Source organism: Eptatretus burgeri, chromosome 7 (genome assembly GCF_056783735.1).
Source record: "Eptatretus burgeri isolate ZD-2024b chromosome 7, Ebu_testis_v1, whole genome shotgun sequence".
Lineage (NCBI taxonomy): Eukaryota > Metazoa > Chordata > Myxini > Myxiniformes > Myxinidae > Eptatretus > Eptatretus burgeri.
Window position 1 is genome coordinate 42,005,583 of NC_140967.1, and position 14,014 is coordinate 42,019,596.

Here is a 14,014-nt window from a genome sequence, read left to right on the forward strand (position 1 = left end):
CATGAGGCACGTGGTCGGCCCACTGGCCTCCTCCACTCATGAGACTCCCTCGCTGAGAGAATCTGGTGAGCAGGATCAGTGTCAGGAAAACGAGACACATGTCCATACAGCCGCAACTGACGCTCACGGACTATGCAGGTAACAAATCTCATCCGAGTCTCTCTCAGCAACCGCTCGTTGGACACAAAATCCAGCCAGCGATAGCCAAGGATTCTCCGAAGAGACCTGGTACCAAAAGAATGAAGTCTCCATCTCAGATCCTTGGTCAGAGTCCAAGTCTCGCATCCATAGAGCAAGACTGGAAGTACCAAGGACCTGAAGACTCGGACTTTCGTCCTCCTGCACAGGTACCGGCAGCGCCACACCCCATGATCCAGTGAATCCATGACTCCCCAGGCCCGACCCAGACGTCTATTGACCTCTGACTCACAGCCAGCAGAGACATGAATATCACTGCCAAGGTAAGTGAATCTCTCCACAACCTCAACATCCTCACCACAAACAGGCACAGACAGGACAGCAGCATCCAAGATGTCACCGAAAGCCTGGATCTTAGTTTTGACCCAAGAAACCCGTAATCCCAGCGGCTCCAACTCCTCATTCAGCACCTCGAGGGCCCCCAAAAGGATATCTAAAGTCTCCGCAAAGATGACTGCATCATCTGCGAAATCAAGGTCCGAGATCTTGACATTCCCAAACGATGCACCACAGCTTGATCTCTCCGACATCCTCCCTAAAATCCAGTCCATACAAGTGCTGAAAAGTGTGGGGGCCAGTACACACCCCTGACGAACTCCAGTAACAACTGGAAATAAGTCAGAGATGGTACCACCACACTTCACAGCACTCTCAGTACCAGAGTAGAGTTCAGACATCAGATCGATCAGTTTTGGTGGCACCCCACGAAGACCAAGAATCCTCCAGAGGACATCCCGATTCACTGAATCGAACGCTTTACAGAGATCAACATAGGCTGCAAGCAGCCCCTGCCGAAACTCTCATCTGCGTTCGGTGATTACACGAAGAGCAAGGATACAGTCAATTGTTGACCTCTTTGGTGTAAAGCCTGACTGCTCTGGACGATGGTGCTCAAGCAGATGGTGGCGAACCCTATCAAGAATTATCCGAGCAAAGACCTTGCCCGGCACTGAGAGCAGCATCACCCCTCGGTAGTTGTTGCAGTCTTGGCGATCACCCTTCCCTTTCCAGAGAGGGACAACTAGGCCCCTCTTCCAATCATTTGGGATGATGCCTGTGTTCCAGGCAGAGCACAAAACTGCATGCAACGACATGAGTGCAGCATTTCCACCAGCCTTGAGAAGTTCAGCATGGATGCCCTAGATCCCTGGAGCTTTGCCCCTTTTCAACTGGTTCACCGCAGCCCGCGTTTCCACAAGCGATGGTGGACCACAGTTGATTCGAGGGTCAGCAACAGGGATTGTAACACCCTTGACGTCCAACTCGACAGCTGGGGATCAGCCTGGTACAACCACTCAAAGTAACCGGCCCAGCGGGCCTTCACTTCAGACTCCTCTGTCAAGAGCCTACCACTCTCTGCTCTAACTGCAGTGCTCCGAGGGATAGGCTTGGATGAACGCAATGCGCGAATTCCCCTGTAAGCGGGAAGAGAATCACCTGTCCACAGGTGATGCTCTACCCCCTCACAGATTCCTCGCACATCGGCCTCCTTGTCCACCCTCAGCGCACGTTCAGTTTTACGCCTCAGCTCCCTGAACAGCTCAGCTATTCAGCCTGGCCCTGCGACTCTGATCAAGGTATCCAGTGTCCCTTGAGAGACAAAATTCTTCTTTGCCCTGCAGTGAGTTCCAAGACATCCACCGGCAACATCAAGGACGGTGGTCTTGAAGGCACTCCACAACTCTTCAGGACTACCCAAAGCACCCAGACCCCCCAAGTGTCCACTCAGCCTGTTCGCAAACTCCTCCGCTACTCTCTCATCCCTGAGCTTGCCAACATCCAGCCTCGGCTAGGATGGTACCATTCTCCAGGATTTAAGGTGCAGCTTTAGAGTTGCTACAAGCCTGTGGTCAGTATTGAGGAACTGAGCACTCCGGTAGACCCTGCAGTTCTGGATCATCCTCCAGCGACCGTCACTGAGGACATGGTCAATCTCCTTTGCCACACCACCAGCGTTGGAATAGCAAGTCCAGCAATGAGCATGTGGGTGCTGAAACCATGAACCAGCCACCCTAAGTCCATGACTTCTTGCAAAGTCAAGGAACTTAGTGCTATTCTGGTTCATAGTTCCTGACCCATGGGGACCAACACACACCTCATAACCATCCCTATCAGTTCCAGTCGATGCATTGAAATCCCCCAAGACTAGAAGTGTATCTCGTCTGGGGCACTGATCAACCACAGACTCGAGCGTGGCGTAGAATGCATCCTTCACGGTGAGATCATTCGCCTCAGTCGGAGCATAAACAGAGACCAGGGAAATGACACCTAAGGAGTGACGAATCCTTAATCTCATAATACGCTCGTTGACCGGTGTTACCTCAATTATCATTGGGGTCAGCTTATTGGACACAGCTACAGCAACTCCTTGGGTATGGTAACCATCAGAGCGACCAGACCAATAGTAGGTGTAACCACCCGCCATTATCTCGCCGCAATCCGGTCTCCGAACCTCAGAGAGAGCTGCAATCCCGATGTCCAAACGCTTGAGCTCAGATGATAACAGAGACAGGTGATCATCCTCTCTTAGGGATAGGACCCATTCCAGGCACCCACCCGAAGGGACCGCCTCAGGTTAACCCATGGAGACCGCCGTCTGGTGGACGACACCTCAGCACCACTCCGACACACTCTCCCGCAATCTGATGATAGGAGGGAAACCACGGGGTAACATCCCTGGGTCAAAGATTGGGGGTCCCGAATGCTTTGCCCCAATCCCGTCATCCGGTGAGCTGCCCTGCAAAGGGAAGCTGCACAGGAGGTACTCCCACGGAGTGGGTTTTCAGATTTTTTTGCCTTTTTGTGTTTTGCGGAATTAAGGGTTTTACGGTGGCCAGAGTGCAAATCCTGCCACCAACCTCCTAATAAAAAAGTAACCCAACTGCAGGAGGACGTCCGCAGACACAGTCGGGCACTAGATATGGATGGCCGTTGGCTCACAAGGAGCTCCTCCGCCCTTTGATCGGGGGGTTTTGGCGGGGAGGGGGATATTGTACAGTATTCAATGTAAATAGGCTCAAATGGCCACTTTCAAATGGTGATCAGTGCTTTACATGCCTTGTTCAATACCATACTATATCGCTTGCCTCCTTGTTCTCTATTTTTTTTTTTCTTCATACCACTTATTTGCCAGGAAGAATCAGAATGTTCTGCTACTCCAGCCAGAAGCTCCACTCCTGTTAATGTACCAGGTGAGTCTGTATGGACAATGAGGTGATATAATTATTGATTTGGTGTGAGGGGATAGACAATATTTGAGTTTCCTTCCATATTGCGGCTCCATAATTTTAACCGTGTGTTTCGAAGGTATTGTATCTCTTCATAACTGGTTAATTTGAATGCATTTAATTCTACCAGTTCACAAAAGTGAAGCAAAGTATTATGATTTATGTTTGGAAACCTTCAATGAAGGCCCGGTGTAGTAGACTGATGGAAAGCTGGTGGCCCATTTGGGAGCATTCTTGGCTCTGAGCTATCCGATCATGAACTTGTTCCACTGTGGAGTTGAACCCAATTATTTGAAATAATAAAGATTCCAGTTGCTGGTACAGTGCTGGCAGTGGATGTCGCATCTTGAACACACCGGCATTATAATAGTATGTGAAGGCAACTGTGTCCTATCTGCATTTATGTTGTGGATATGAAGGATTCTATGGTACCTCTCAAAAAGAGTAGACTATCGTGTGCTGGTGTGGTGGCCAAATTCCCTGCCCAGAGATTAAATGAGGCATCAACATTGATTTAAAATAATGATTTTGATGTGAAGTTTGTTTGGTTAATGATATGGGGTTTGTATATACTTAGAAGATTGATCGAATGCCATTGCCTTGTGCTGGATACCAATGTAGCCTGGGGCTTCATGCCAATATCTCTCTCGTGCATGTACATTTTCAGGATAGCCAATAAAGTGAAGCACGTGGTTACAGGTATGCATTACTGATATTCCTTGATTAGCTGGCAGGGTGGATAGAGTATTGATGATGTGCCAAGGCTAGGCTTACCTGGGTGACACACAGGGAATTGACCTGAGTAGCAGTACTGCACTAACTTAGCATATACCTAAAAACGTATCAATAAAATTGTGTGTGTGTGTGTGTGTGTGTGTGTGTGTGTGTGTGTGTGTGTGTGTGTGTGTGTGTGTGTGTGTGTGTGTGTGTGTGTGTGTGTGTGTGTGTGTGTGTGTGTGTGTGTGTGTGTGTGTGTGTAGAAATAGGTCGCAGGACGCGGGAGAGGTCGAGCCCTGCTGGCAGCAAATCACCAGTTATTTCACGGTACAATTGGGATGTGGATGTGTGATGATGATGAGAAAAAGAATTCTTCTTCTTGTTATAGCGAATTAGGGTTAAAAAAAAAATAACAACTTCATTTGGCTGTTGTGCGGTTGTGATATATGGGACTATTAAGCAGGGGAATTGTTATTTCATTGTATTCTGGAAACTTCTTGATGAATAACAACAATCGTTTTGCGACCATTTTCCCTTTTTCAGAGGGTCGGTCGAATGATGGCATTCCTCCATGCAGATCTATCCATTGCGTCAATTTCATGCAAACCCAAACATTCCATATGTTTCTTTATGGTTTAAATCCATGTCTTTCTAGGATGTCCTCTCAGCTTTCTTCTTTCCATCACAAGCTTTATTGCTTTCTTCACAGCTTCAACTTTTTAATGACTAAGAATAATATGGATTTGTAGTGGGCAAAAACTGAAGAATGTGTTAATTTTTATGACGTGGATAATATAAATGCAGATTTATTTGGCATGTAACTCTGTTGTGTGTGTGCATGCGTGCATTGCTGTACAAAAATTTTAGACACGTTCAGGAGATGCAACATAGTATACAGTACAGTATAGATGTTATGAACAATAATTTACTCAATGCTTCCACGAGAGTTTTCTACTATTAGAACAATGTTGACTTATTAATATAGGTGAGTTTGGGTGAGAAGAAACCAATTTTGTCATATAGTGATATTCAATTCACATTGATCAGAATCTTCAAAAAGTTGTGGTCACAACTCAAAGTAAACCCTACATGAGCACCGAGTAGATAAGTTGAAGTGTTGTAGTGGTTAATCAGTAGCCAGGGGAGCAAATGCTCAAATTCTGTGTGGAGGATGGTCTTGTAATTACAAACACATGGTTCAAACAACCCAAGCGCAGACTGAACATGTGGTCTTCACCAGATGGGCAACATAGAAATCAGATGGATGACATTATAATCAATCGAAGATGGAGCAGTGCTGTACAATCTGCCACTACTCTGCCAGGCACAGACTATGGGACAGATCATGAACTCCTTGTGGCAAAACTACGAATCAAATTGAGAAAGTTGAAAAACAATAATTAAAAACTCCGACCAGATATGACTATGAAACCGTACCTCAACTTGTAGGGCACTCAGTAGAGTGCATACCACCACCCTGCAATGCCTGATCCAGTTGAACATATCAGGGCCAATTTTTTTTTTCAAATATCATGCCCTGCAGTATATCATTTTTGGCCCCATCTCTCAATGGTGAAGAATCACATAAAAAATTCTAGTAGCCGGAAACGGTTGTGCATCGTCACCAGAATATAATCAGTTCGTCCTTGTCACATACCCAACCTGTCCACCAAATATCTTCCGAATCCGTCCACAACTTTTTGAGATATCCTGTACACAAACAGATAGACAAACGGACAGGGGTGAAAACATAATCTCCTTCCACCTTCAGTGGCAGAGGTAACTATGACGACACTTGGTGGAGCACATACCTCCGCTGGGCTGAACAGGTTATGTTTTGTATCCCACTGATGGGCTGGATCTGGATCCGGATTTGGGCTGGATCTGGATCCGGATTTGACCTGAAATCAAATCGGCTTGTTCTTGTCACCTCACCAACTCATCCACCTAGTTTTGTCATAACTCGTCCACAACTTTTTGAAACATCATGCTATATGGCATATCGTTTTTAGCCCCATCTCTCAATGGTGAAGAATCACTTAAAAAGTTGAAAAAAGTTTCGTTTCCAGATTTGGATCTTCACCAAAATCGAATCGATTCATCCTTCTTCACACACCCAATGTGTCCACGAATTTTTTTTTTGTATACCTTGTCGAGGCTCGTATGAGAGCTAACACACAATGCACAGCAAGGGGGGCATGAGACAAGAGGGGTGGGAGTGGGAAGGACAAAACAATGGGGAACAGAGACATTGGGAGATCTGTGGAAGGGAGAAGGATGGGGGTGGGGAACATGGGGAATACAAGATGGACAATACAGGGACTTTCAGGAAGGAAAGCAGGGAATTTGAAGGAGGTGGGCTTGGGGTGGATTAACGGGGCAGAAAAGATCGAGGATTTGGATGGGGGACGATAAGAGGTGGTGGTGAACAGCTGGTTTGAAGGCCTGGAGGGAAGAATGGGATTGAAGAGTGTGGAAGTTTGTTCCAGAGGCAGGAAAAAAAGAGGAATGAAAGAGTGAAGGTGAGCAGTGATTCATGATTTTGGTCATTTTACCAGAAGGGGATTGTTGGTGGACCTTGAGCGCCCTGCGGAAATGTCGTGGGGACAAATCGCAGAGCGAGCAGGGGGGGGGGGGCGAGACTGGAGAGGAGACGGTAGAAGACAGAAAGACCACCGACTTGCCTGCGGTGAGAGAGTGGGAGATGCCAATGATCCAAAATGCCTTGGTTTCCACAGCGTGAAGCCGAGAAAGGTGGGAGGCAGGAGCACCAGCTAAGAGGGGAGAGCAGTACTCCATCAGGCTGCGGACAAAAGCTTTGTAAGTGGTCAGGAGCTCAGGTGGGCCGAGGAAGGATTCCCAGGGTTTGCACGATGGAGGATTCCCAGTCGGCGACTGGCTTTGGAGGCCAGTTTTGAAATGTGGGTTTCCCAGGAAAGATCATCGCAGATAGTGAGACCCAGAAGCTTGAAAGAAAGGACTTCTTCCAGAGGATTGTTGAGAAAGTGGATGGGAGGGGGGGATTCTAAACGGTCCTTTCAGAGAGACATAGTGAGAGTGTGAGATTTTGTCTGGATTGAGACATGTTCCACGTGTTGGACCAGTTTGTGATTTTACCCAGATCTGCAGTGAGTGAGGAAGCTGATGCATGCCGGTCTGAGGGATGACAGATGGTACAGCAGAGGGTGGAGTCATCAACAAAGAGATGAGGATTTTCCAGAGAGTCGCAGAGATCGTTTATTAAAACCAAAAAAAGAACAGGGCCCAAAACGCTACTTTTTTTCTTTTGTTTTTTTTTTCTGTATACCTTGTCGAGGCTCGTATGAGAGCTAACACACAATGCACAGCAAGGGGGGCATGAGACGAGAGGGGCGGGAGTGGGAGGGACAAAATATTGGGGAACAGAGACATTAGATCTGTGGAAGGGAGAGGGATGGGGCGGGGAACATGGGGAATACAAGATTGACAATACAGGGACTTTCAGGAAGGAAAGCGGGGAATTTGAAGGTGTGCTTGGGTGGATTAACGGGGTTAGAAAAGATCGAGGATTTTGATGAGGGATGATAAGAGGTGGTGGTGAACAGCTGTTTTGAAGGCCTGGAGGGAAGAATGGGATTGAATAGAGTGAGGGAGTTTATTCCAAAGGTGGGGAAAAAGAGGAATGAAAGAGTGAAGGTGAGCAGTGATTTGTGATTTTTGTAGTTTTACCAGAAAGGGGTTTTTGGCGGACCTTGAGCGCCCTGCGGAAATGTGTTGGGGACAAATCGCAGAGAGAGCAGGGGGGGGGGGCGAGACTGGAGAGGAGACGGTAGAAGACAGAAAGACCACCGAGCTTGAGGAACTCTAGTCTGGACAGGAAGAGGGGATGAAAGAACTCCATTTAGGGCCACACATTGACTGTAACAGGAGAGGAAGTCTGTGAGCCATGAGTGGAGATGGCCTTGGATACCATTGGAAGAGAGTTTGGTGAGCAGGGCAGGGTGCCAGACCATGTCAAAAGCACGCGATATGTCTAGGGATATGGCTCTGATTTAATGTCTGACAGTGAGGACCTCCATCCATTGTTGGTAGAGCAGAAGCAGCATATCCAGGGTAGTGACCTGGTCTGAAACCAAATTGATGATCGGAAATCAGGCCATTGGAGAAGAGGAAGGATTTAATGTCTGAAGCGATGATGGATTCCATAACCTTGCTGATGATTGGGAGAAGGCTGATTGGTCTGTAGTTGCAGGGATCTGTTTTTGCACCTTTTTCATGCAGAGCAGTAATGTTTGCTGATTTGCAAGCAGATGGCAGATGACCTTGAGCAAATGAGAGGGTGAATAGAACAGAGAGAGTGTGAGCAAGAGCATAGAAGCAGGTTTTTGGACACGTGGGCTGATGCCGTCTAGATCGGTTGCAGAATCTGAGTCGAGGTTTGACAGCAAGCTCTCCACTTTGTCAGGACTAAAGGACACAGAGTCCAGGGACAGTTGTGTGTGACTGGGTAAGGTGGGTACAGAAAGCGATGGGTTTTGGACAAAATATTTTGACACAAACACTGAGTTTAGACATTCAGCCTTTTCACATTCGGTATCTGCAGTGTGGCCATTTGAGGTAAGGGAGGGGATGGAGGGGGAACATATACCAGAAACAGATTTGATTAGATGCCACCAGGATTTGGAGGAGGGAGAGAGGTTTGAAAGTTCAGACTTGAGATGAGAAAGATGTTGTTTTTTGGCTCTCCTGAGGGTAGATACGCACTTGTTCCGAGCTTTATGGAAGGAACTGAGACTGCCCTCAGTTGGGTTTGCTTTCCATGAGGCAAAAGTAAGTTGTTTCAGGACAACCATGGGCAGAGGAAGGGTAGGCCAACTGAAGACAAGAGGGGCTAAATCTGTACGAGAGAGAGAGAGACAGAGAGAGACAGAGAGAGACAGAGAGAGACAGAGAGAGACAGAGAGAGACAGAGAGAGACAGAGAGAGACAGAGAGAGACAGAGAGAGACAGAGAGAGACAGAGAGAGACACACACACAGACAGAGAGAGAGAGAGAGAGATACAGAGAGAGAGAGAGATACAGAGATACAGAGATACAGACAGAGAGAGAGAGAGAGAGAGATAGAGATAGAGATAGAGATAGAGATAGAGATAGAGATAGAGATAGAGATAGAGATAGAGATAGAGATATATATTGATTTTTTTTTTTTTGAAAGAATTCCCAGGATGAGTTTATGTTGGAGAAAGTAGCGATAGGAGACCAGTCTATATAAGTTTGATGGCTGCTTGGAGACCCTGCCAGTCGGCTTGAGTGAATTGCCAGACTCGACGGTGGTGAGGTGGTTCTTTGATAATAGTCAGAGAGATGTCCACTTTGACAAGGACGTGGTCAGAAGAACCGATTGGAGCAAAGGAAGAGCAGCAGATATTTTCAGGAATTTCCTCCAAATCCATCCATAACTTTGTCGGATATCGTGCTATTTATCGGTTTTAGCCTGATCACTCAATGGTGAAGAATCACTTCAAAAAATTATTGGATCTGGATCTTGATCTTCAACAAAATCTAATCATTTCGTCCTTGTCACATACCCAACCATTCCACCAAATTTTGTCCGAATCTGTCCATGTCTTTTTGAGATATCCTGTTCACAGGCAAACAGTGAGACAAACAGACAGACGGGGGTGAAAACATAACTTCTGTCAATCTTCGGTGGCAGAGGGTAACAATATTCAATGAAGGCTTAAAAAAAAACGTTAAAAAAGACCTGATTCAGAATGCCAGACAAAATGTGGCAAGAGGTTGAAGATGTTGTGAAAGAAGAGGCCAAAAACAACATCCCAAAAGCAAGTATAAAGAATAAGGCTAAATGGCTGTCAGAAGAAGCAATAGATTGAAGATGAAAACCAAAGGAGCATCAATAGAGGACATTAAGTGGCTAAATGCTGACTTCCAACAACAAGCTCGAAAAGATAAATATTTGAAAGAGCTGCCAAGTGGAAAAGCACAAAGTGCCAATGAAATTCCAATCAAACTTTTTGAGGTAGTTGGGGAGGAGGCAATCAATTTTTTAACAGCTATCTGCACACAGATCTCGAGCAGGACTATATGGCCTAAAAGGTGGACGCAGTCAGTCTCCATACATTACCAAAGAAAGGGGATGCAAGACAATGTTAAAATAATGGAAACATTATCTTGATTTCACATGCTAGCAATGTATTACTAAGGATCATTCAACACAGAATAGAAGACTTCATTAACTAACTGCACTGGGAGAGGGAGTGGGGGAGCTGTTGGGCAAGAGATCTTTTTTATAAAGATCCTTGGACATTTTTTGCAACTGCTGAGGATTTTGAAATCTCCTCTCATGACTTTTTCTCTTTCTCTCTCTATGATATTTTCAATTTTTTGCCTGTTATTTGTTCAGAAATGTCAGTCATGAGTAGATGTCATTTGCATTTTCATAACTTATGAAAATTAAAACATTAACCCAAAATAATAAGTAAACATTATGATTTTCACCTTAAGAAACACAATTCTTTGTTATTGTACACTTTTCATGCAATCTCATGGATTCAATGTCAAGAATTGAAGGTGTCTGTGCAAAATGCATAAAATTAGCATATTGCATAACTAATGACAATAATTAGACAAATTAACATTATGAAAAACATTTTTTACCATCGCTTTCATTACGTGATGATCTATGCATGTGCAAATTCTCAAGTTCATCAGATCATCGACGAGATCTGAGGGGGGTGGGAGCCCCCCATCCCAGTCAGCTAAAACACAAAATCACCCAGTGCAGTTAGGGTTAAGCGAGAAATGCCCATTGAGAAAGCACATTTCAGAAGAGGAGGAATTACTAGAGATCAAATCACAAATCTGAGAAGGATAATGGAAAAAACAAAGGAATATCAAAGGAACGTACATCTTTGTTTTATGGATTACAGCAAAGCCTTCGATAGTGTAGGTCATGAAATTATGTGGATTATGCTGAGAGAAATGGGGATATTGGAGCACCTAATATCTCTGATAATCCCGTACACAAAACAAGAAGTAAGAGTAAGAACAGAGGAAAGGTCATGTCAGGTATGGGAGCATGTGCCGGAGCAGTGTGTTGCTGCATCCACTTTCCGCTGGTACTCCAGGGGCCTCCGTCTGGCCATCCCCCAGGCAGATGCCTGGCCCATTTTCATCTCCTTGAGATGCCGATCAACCAGCTGCAAAATGAAAGATGAGGTTGGCCCATTAGCCTCCTCCACCCATGAGGCTCCCTCGCACAGAGAATCTGGTGAGCAAGATCAGTGTCAGGAAAATGAGCCACATGAGCATACAGCCACAGCTTATGCTCCTGGACTACATAGTTAACAAATGTCAAACGAGTCTCTCTCAGCAAACGCTCGTTGGACACAAAGTTTGACCAGCGATAGCCAAGGATTCTCTGAAGAGACCTGGTACCGAAGTAGTTAAGTCTCCATCTCAGATCCTTGGTCAGAGAAAGACTGGAAGCACCAAAGACTAAAGACTCGGTCTTTTGTCCTCCTGCTTAGGTACCGACAGTGCCACACCCATGATTCAATGAATCCATGACTACCCAGGCCCGACCCAGACGTCTACCAACCTCTGGCTTATGACATGCATGATATGAATATCACTGCCAATGTAAGTGAATCTCTCGGTGACCTCAACATCTTCACCACAAAACAGATACAGACAAGATAGCAGCATCCAAGATGTCATTGAAAACCTGTACCTTAGTTTTGACCCAAAAAACACATAATCCCAGCTACTCTGAATGAGGATTCAGCACCTGAAGGGCTCCCATAAGGATGTCCAGCATCTCCGCAAGGATGACTGCATAATCTGAGAAATGAAGGTCAGAGATCTTGACATTCACAAATGATGCACTGCAGTTTGATTTCTCATACATCCTCCCCAGAATGTAGTTCATACAAGTGCTGCAATGTGTGGGGCCAGTACACACTCCTGACTAACTCCAATAACTGCAAATAAGCCAGAGATGGAACCACCACACCTCACAGCACTCAGCACTAGAGTATACTTCAGGAATCAGATTGATCAGTTTTGGTGGCACCCCACGAAGACTGAGAATCCTCCAGAGGGCATCCCGATTCACCAAATTGAACGCTTTGTGGAGATCAACATAGGCTGCGAGCAGCCCCTGTTGAAACTCTCACCTGCGTTCGGTGAGGACCCAAAGAGCAAGGATATGGTCAATCGTTGACCTCTTTGGTGTAAAGCCTGACTGCTCTCCGGGCTGGTGCTCAAGCAGATGGCGGCGAACCCTATCAAGAATTATCCGAGCAAAGACCTTGCCCGGCACTGTGAGCAACGTCACCCCTCGGTAGTTGGTGCAGTCCTGGTGATCACCCTTCCCTTTCTAGAGAGGGACAAAGAGGCAGAATGAGTATGGAGAGACAGAATGGTTTGGAATTGGAAAAGGGTTCAGACAGGGGTGTGTTCTCTCTCTCTCCTTCCTTGTTCAATCTGTATTGTGAGCATATCATGAAGAAATCAAACTTAGATGACATAGAGGTTGGAGTCAGGATTGGAAGATGTATCAACAATCTAAGGTATTCTGATGATACCACTTTGTTGGCAGAAACTAAAGAGGTCTTGAGGAAACTGCTGCAGAAAGGAAGAATAAAAGTGAAAAAGCTGATCTTTATTTAAACCTTAAAAAAAGATTAAAATCTTGTCAACTGAGAATATTGATGTGTTCAGACAGATTGGGAGATGATAATGTGGAAATGCATAGTGGAAAGTTTCATCTTAATTTGTTCTAAGATTGAAGTGAATGGAAAATGTGGAGTAAAAATTAATAGATGGTTCGTGTTGGAGAGAACAGCAATGTCAGGATTGACAAAGATCTGGAAAGCCAAATATGTGATAATGCAAGCCAAGAGGAGACTGGTGAATTCTCTGGTATTTCCCATTGTAATGTAAGTAAGCATGTATGTTTGTCTTGGGCAGTGAAAAAGAAAAAAAGGAAGAAGATTAACAGTTTTGAAATATGGTGTTGGAGATGAATGTTAAAAATTGCATGGGATGCAAGAAGAACAAACAAATCCGTGCTAGAAGAAATTAGACCAACATATACATTGGAAGCATTGATGCTAAAACAAACTGGACACATCATGCATGCAAAACACAAAAGTCTGCAGAAATCAACCACATTGGGTATGGTTGAGGGGAAAAGAGAAAGAGGCAGACCTTGCATGTGCTGGATTGAGGAGATAATAAAGGCTGCAACCAAACTGTCTCTGCCAGAGCTTCAGGAAGCAGTGTGGGATCAGGATGTTTGGGGAAATCTGATCAGAATGTCACCAGAAGTCAGCCATTACTTGGTGGAACTAGATAACTAGTAGATAATTCATCTAATTGATGACAAATCTAATTCATGACTTATTGTCAGAATTTTTCATCATTAACATCACATGTTCCTCTCTACAATGCAGAAAGCTAAAAGCCTACTTTTTGTACTGCAGATCTATCAGCATTAACTGTAAGCTTCAAACAAAATGGTTAAAGTTTCAGTAGAAGATAGCCATAGAATTGTGTTTCCGCTTAAAGAAGGAAAAATATTCAGTAAAATAGCTCACGCCACTCAACTCTCAAGGTGTGGTATTATATCTGAGTACAATTAACATGTACAGAGAAACATCATCTTTAACTGAAAGACCCAAAAAGTTGTATTGAAAATAATATCCTTAAGGAACAGATAGAAGACAACTGTTGAATTTATAACAGAACTGGCTGAAGAGTTAATAAGAGAAAGAAGATCAACAGTCACTTTTGAATTTGGGACTTAAGACGTGTTGCAGTAAGAAAACCTCTGTAAGGAAAGGGTAAGAAGATTAAAAGGCTAAAAT

General features: G+C 45.0%; 1 protein-coding gene across 1 annotated transcript in view; it reads left to right on the forward strand.

Moving 5' to 3' along the window:
- LOC147023107 (uncharacterized) overlaps window positions 1–14,014 on the forward strand; it is a 107,500-nt gene that overhangs the window by 60,649 nt on the left and 32,837 nt on the right. Inside the window, exons 11-12 of the mRNA XM_085888167.1 lie at window positions 3,332–3,389; window positions 4,406–4,469. Coding sequence (XP_085744293.1) covers window positions 3,332–3,389; window positions 4,406–4,469 — 122 coding nt within the window. The remainder of the gene's footprint in view (window positions 1–3,331; window positions 3,390–4,405; window positions 4,470–14,014) is intronic.